The sequence below is a fragment of the Pecten maximus genome, chromosome 4, assembly GCF_902652985.1.
Source record: "Pecten maximus chromosome 4, xPecMax1.1, whole genome shotgun sequence".
Classification (NCBI taxonomy): Eukaryota; Metazoa; Mollusca; class Bivalvia; order Pectinida; family Pectinidae; genus Pecten; species Pecten maximus.
In genome coordinates, this window is record NC_047018.1 from 18986462 (window position 1) to 18993151 (window position 6690).

The 6690-nt window shown below is 35.2% G+C and overlaps 1 protein-coding gene across 1 annotated transcript in view; it reads right to left on the reverse strand.

Moving 5' to 3' along the window:
* LOC117325429 (serine/threonine-protein kinase RIO1-like) overlaps window positions 1–4173 on the reverse strand; it is a 34747-nt gene extending 30574 nt beyond the window's left edge. The window contains exons 1-2 of the mRNA XM_033881616.1: window positions 3994–4173; window positions 3024–3082 (exon numbers count right to left, since the gene is read on the reverse strand). Coding sequence (XP_033737507.1) covers window positions 3024–3082; window positions 3994–4049 — 115 coding nt within the window. The 5' untranslated portion in view covers window positions 4050–4173. The remainder of the gene's footprint in view (window positions 1–3023; window positions 3083–3993) is intronic.
* Window positions 4174–6690: the final 2517 nt, after the last annotated feature.

Here is a 6690-nt window from a genome sequence, read left to right on the forward strand (position 1 = left end):
TATATCAGGACAGTGTGTATATATCAGGACAGTGTGTATATATCAGGACAGTGTGTATATATCAGGACAGTGTGTATATATCAGGACAGTGTATGTATATCAGGACAGTGTGTGTATATGTATATATCAGGACAGTGTGTATATATCAGGACAGTGTGTATATATCAAGACAGTGTGTATATATGTATATATCAGGACAGTGTGTATATATGTATATATCAGGACAGTGTGTATATATGTATATATCAGGACAGTGTGTATATATGTATATATCAGGACAGTGTGTATATATGTATATATCAGGAGTGTGTATATATCAGGACAGTGTGTATATATCAAGACAGTGTGTATATATGTATATATCAGGACAGTGTGTATATATGTATATATCAGGACAGTGTGTATATATCAAGACAGTGTGTATATATGTATATATCAGGACAGTGTGTATATATCAAGACAGTGTGTATATATGTATATATCAGGACAGTGTGTATATATCAAGACAGTGTGTATATATGTATATATCAGGACAGTGTGTATATATCAGGACAGTGTATGTATATCAGGACAGTGTGTGTATATGTATATATCAGGACAGTGTGTATATATCAGGACAGTGTGTATATATCAAGACAGTGTGTATATATGTATATATCAGGACAGTGTGTATATATGTATATATCAGGACAGTGTGTATATATGTATATATCAGGACAGTGTGTATATATCAAGACAGTGTGTATATATGTATATATCAGGACAGTGTATATATCAGGAGTGTGTATATATCAGGACAGTGTGTATATATCAGGACAGTGTGTATATATCAAGACAGTGTGTATATATGTATATATCAGGACAGTGTGTATATATCAAGACAGTATGTATATATGTATATATCAAGACAGTGTGTATATATCAGAACAGTATGTGTATATCAGGATAGTGTGTATATATCAGGATAGTGTGTATATATCAGGATAGTGTGTATATATCAGGATAGTGTGTATATATCAGGACAGTGTGTGTATATCAGGACAGTGTGTATATATCAGGATAGTGTGTATATATGTATATATCAGGACAGTGTGTATATATGTATATATCAGGACAGTGTGTATATATCAGGACAGTGTGTATATATCAGGACAGTGTGTATATATCAGGACAGTGTGTATATATGTATATATCAGGACAGTGTGTATATATGTATATATCAGGACAGTGTGTATATATGTATATATCAGGACAGTGCGTATATATCAGGACAGTGTGTATATATCAAGACAGTGTGTATATATGTATATATCAGGACAGTGTGTGTATATGTATATATCAGGAGAGTGTGTATATATCAGGATAGTGTGTATATATCAGGACAGTGTGTATATATCAGGACAGTGTGTGTATATCAGGACAGTGCTAATATATCAGGTCAGTGCTTATATATCAGGACAGTGTGTATATCAGGACAGTGTGTATATATCAGGACAGTGTGTATATATATCAGGACAGTGTGTGTATATATCAGGACAGTGTGTAGATATCAGGACAGTGTGTATATATGTATATATCAGGACAGTGTGTATATATCAGGACAGTGTGTATATATCAGGACAGTGTATATATCAGGAGAGTGACATGCATCAGGACAGTGTATATATATCAGGACAGTGTGTATATATCAAGACAGTGTGTATATATGTATATATCAGGACAGTGTATATATATCAGGACAGTGTATATATCAGGAGAGTGACATGCATCAGGACAGTGTATATATATCAGGACAGTGTATATATCAGGACAGTGTGTATATCAGGACAGTGTGTATATATCAGGACAGTGTGTATATATATCAGGACAGTGTGTGTATATATCAGGATAGTGTGTATATATCAGGATAGTGTGTATATATGTATATATCAGGACAGTGTGTATATATCAGGACAGTGTGTATATATCAGGACAGTGTGTAAATATGTATATATCAGGATAGTGTGTATATATCAGGACAGTGTGTATATATCAGGACAGTGTGTATATATCAGGAGTGTGTATATATCAGGACAGTGTGTATATATCAGGACAGTGTGTATATATCAAGACAGTGTGTATATATGTATATATCAGGACAGTGTGTGTATATGTATATATCAGGAGAGTGTGTATATATCAGGATAGTGTGTATATATCAGGACAGTGTGTATATATCAGGACAGTGTGTGTATATCAGGACAGTGCTAATATATCAGGTCAGTGCTTATATATCAGGACAGTGTGTATATATATCAGGACAGTGCTAATATATCAGGTCAGTGCTTATATATCAGGACAGTGTGTATATATATCAGGACAGTGCGTATATATCAGGACAGTGTGTACATATCAGGACAGTGTGTATATATGTATATATCAGGACAGTGTGTGTATATGTATATATCAGGACAGTATGTATATATCAGGATAGTGTGTATATATCAGGATAGTGTGTTTATATCAGGATAGTGTGTATATATCAGGATAGCGTGTATATATCAGGACAGTTATTGTATATGTATATATCAGGACAGTGTGTGTATATCAGGACAGTGTGTGTATATCAGGTCAGTGCTTATATATCAGGAGAGTGACATGCATCAGGACAGTGTATATATATCAGGACAGTGTATATATCAGGACAGTGTGTATATATCAGGACAGTGTATATATCAGGACAGTGAACCTGATCTGACCACTTTGTGTTCTGGTTGTTACATATATATACAGGAGAGAAAGAACCAGGATCTCCGAACTGAGCACTCCAACCATTTGAGCTACTTAAGCATGGCCACCATCGTTCAGCCAAGTCCAGTTCCACTACACATATAATTATACATGTATACACATATTTATCATGTGCTGTACTACCAGGTAAATAATGATAATAAATCAATATGGTTTAATGTTTTATCCAGAATGAGAGATAAATAACTACGCTCCCTTTAAATTTTCAAATCCCTCCAATGTAACATGGTTACCTTTCCTTTCTAGACTTGCATCAAGCTTCTTTGTCTGCTGATGAGAATTATCACAGGGCCTGAAAAATAGAAAGCAGCATTTTACAAATTATATATACTTCATCCTTTGTCAAATTCTGATAACCACTAAAAAGTCATTTCCTCACCTTTGTAGGGTAACTTTCAATAATGTAGAGGAAAGAACTGAACTAATACTTTTTGTACAACTGTTAAGTTAATGATAATCCTATGGGATTTTTCTACATTTTCAGAACCTGTTAATTATCTGGTAGGACTGGGAATCGTGTACATGTTAAAACTAAATTGTTTGGTTAATTTTACTAATCAATTCATGTATATAATAAGTCAACTGCTTGCTTTGTGTAGTCACTCAATCACCAGTTCATGTTAAGTCAAGACTTTTTCCCAACTTTAATTTCCACCTCCAACGAAGATCACAGAAGGGAAAGTTATGGTTTGACCACAGTTGTTTCGTTTTTGTTAACTTTTGAAAAATATCAGATGTTCCGGTTGTGAATTTCGGACTCTGTACGTTATATTCTTTCTTTAATTAGTTAAAACAGTTATATAATTATAACCTAGTTTGACAGACTATGCTTATATATTGACTATGTATTGTTAGCATCTAGTGTAAATGAGAGTAATTAATCATATAGCCTTTAATTTCTGTATACTCACATTTATGGCCCTTTTTGTATTCAAAGGGCTATTGCACAAGTACATGTCATTGCAATACTTAAGACATTTTTTGACCAGTCAATACAATTTACCTATCAAGTGAGATGAATACTTTCGTTCATGACTGCACATGCAACAAGAATCCACATATGTGTACAACATGACTACTGTAGGGTTTAAACATATGTGAGAAAGGTATGAACTGCCATAAATAAACTGATATAAAATAGCCATGCTGTACGACGACACCATTCAAAATCACGAAAATATCATGGAAAGGAGGTTGATTTACCCGGTTCCTAACTCTTCATCTGCATCTTCAAATTGACCTTCTTCTATATAATCCATTTTCGGGGTAAATTCTCGTTTTATTCTACATACTGTCGTCAAAAACAAGGTATCGTCAAATTATTGCAAAACGTCAATAACAAAACCATGTGCACCGGAAATTGCTATTTACGCAACTTCCTGTTAAAGGTGAGGCTAAAATGCGGATAAATGGCAAGATCCATGCTGTACAAAATCGAGGACTGTACAAAAAGAACATCAATTTAGTAATTTAGATACATAATATACTGAAAATTGCTTAGTAATTACAATATACAGCTTTTCAGTCCTTACACACACAGAGGATAAAACAATTAGGTCTACCAACCCTAGTATAGGACCAGGTACATAAAGAAGTCCACAAAAACAGTTGTAGGATCTGCTCTGGTCAGAGACTTAAATACTAATCAGTTTATAGATTTCTGCTCTGGTGTGCTTACTTTTTTGTCTCGAACTAATATTTGTTATTTTTCAGCTTTTTGGGGATAAATTTTAAAGTACTCCAGTTAAAATTGAATCTGAAAATTAAAAAAAAAGAAGACTTTTCCATCCACTTTGTTGTGTATTAATTAGTTGCAAGAGAAATACAATTTCAAAATAGCCGCCAAATGGGCCATTTTCTTACATTCTTATGAAAAACAAATCTACTAACATAAGAAGTCTGAAATTTTGACACATTTTTCAGATACAACCTTGCTGTAAAATTGCCCAATTTTTGTTACATATTACACATACTTTTTATATAAGACTTTCGATCTTTCAACGTGACTGAAACTTCAGAACAGCAGATCCTTAAGAGGTCATGTTTTTTTTTTTAATTCTCTACCGTCAGTAGTGTTTGAGTCACCAGCTTAAAAGACTTAAGTCAAATAAACAAGCACTGGGCCAATCTCACTAACAACTGTTAATCTATAGTGTATGTTATGTAATGGAGAGAATAAATGCACGGCCAGACCGGAGATTACAGCCCGGGACTTCCGAAGACTAGTCGGATGCTCTGCCAAGTGAGCAACCTGGTCGCCGGAGTTCATCCCACTACAGTTCCGCAAAAACCCTCCCTCTTTCAGCAAACTCTTCGACCTCGAAGACACACACGAGACCCTATACCACGTCAGTGGGTATTTTGTTTGGCGCCATATACTGTATAATAGGAGAAGAAAAATGCACGGCCTGACCGGGTTTCGAACCCGGGACCTCCGAACACTAGCCGGATGCTATACCTGGTCGCCCAGTCCAGCTCAGCTACAGGTCTACGGTGTTCATACGTACATGTATGGTGTTCAATGGAAATATCCACTGTACAACTGTGAAGTCTTGGAATCGAGTGGACAAATTAAGGAGTTCTGTCAAGTTGCGTCAGAAGAAGTGAAGAAATGTACGAGGACGTAACAACTAGGTGTAACAGGAAAATGTACTAATTTCCTCCACCGGGGATCGAACACACGACCCTCACCTTACTGGTCCGTCGCTCCAGATCTACAGACTGATCACGAGCTAAAGGAAAATTCACATTGAGCGAAGCTAGAAGGCGATCGTATCGATATGTACATATTTATGTCTTCAACCTTACTTATGTAAGCCATTTTCTGTTATAACAGGGTAGTTGTCAAAATACGTTTGTCTTCCCATAATCTGTTAATAGAAACTGGACGGCATAGAAAGATTCCCCATAATTTAAGATTTTTGCGTGTTATAATTTCATATACCTATTGTTTGTAATACCGAGCTGACGGGAACTGTATTATAATTATGTATTTGTATATGTATGATATATCAGAGACATATATAGATATGATATGATCTACATGTATACTCTCAAGATCTATAAAGAATATCGAATACACTACTTACAATTAAAACCTGCCATACTAGGTATGAAGAATGACTTTTCACCTATGATAGGAGCCAAATATGTGGCAATCCAGAAGGGAAATGTCGAGACAAATAAAATATCAAATAAAAGATATCTCATAGATTTTAAATGAGATATCTTATTAAGAAATAAGAGATCTTATATATGTAATAAGATATATACTAACAGATTGTAATACATTCTCAGGTCCCTGTGGTATACACTGAGGGAGGCCCAGATACTAAGACTGTACGAAATTCTCAGGTCCCTGTGGTATACAATGAGGGAGGCCCAGATACTAAGACTGTAAGAAATTCTCAGGTCCCTGTGGTATACACTCAGAGTTCCAAATACAGACTGTAACAAATTCTCCATTAGAGTCTATTAGATCGTCGATTTCAGACTGCATACCAATCTAATTAAAATCTAGATGGTGATTATCACTACGTTACATGTACATCTAACAATATCTCATAAGGGGTCAGGTCGGGATGACCTTTTGGATTAGCCAATCAGATGACTACTTCCAGAATCCTGGAAGGAATTTTATATGTACGAATTAGCATGACTAGAGTGAATAGCTTGCAAAATCTGTTAATTTGTTTCAAGTCACTTCGTCCCATAAAGAATTTAGTACATGTATATAATTTCTGTGCCGAAATGGTTTGCTTCAGATGCATACTGTGACGAAATGGTTTGCTTCAGTGACATCGAAAATTGACGATTCGCCCTGAAAATGAAATGCACATAGCTCAAAGGTCATCAGAACTTGACCCCTTATGGGATGTTGTTAGGTGTTCATGTAACGTA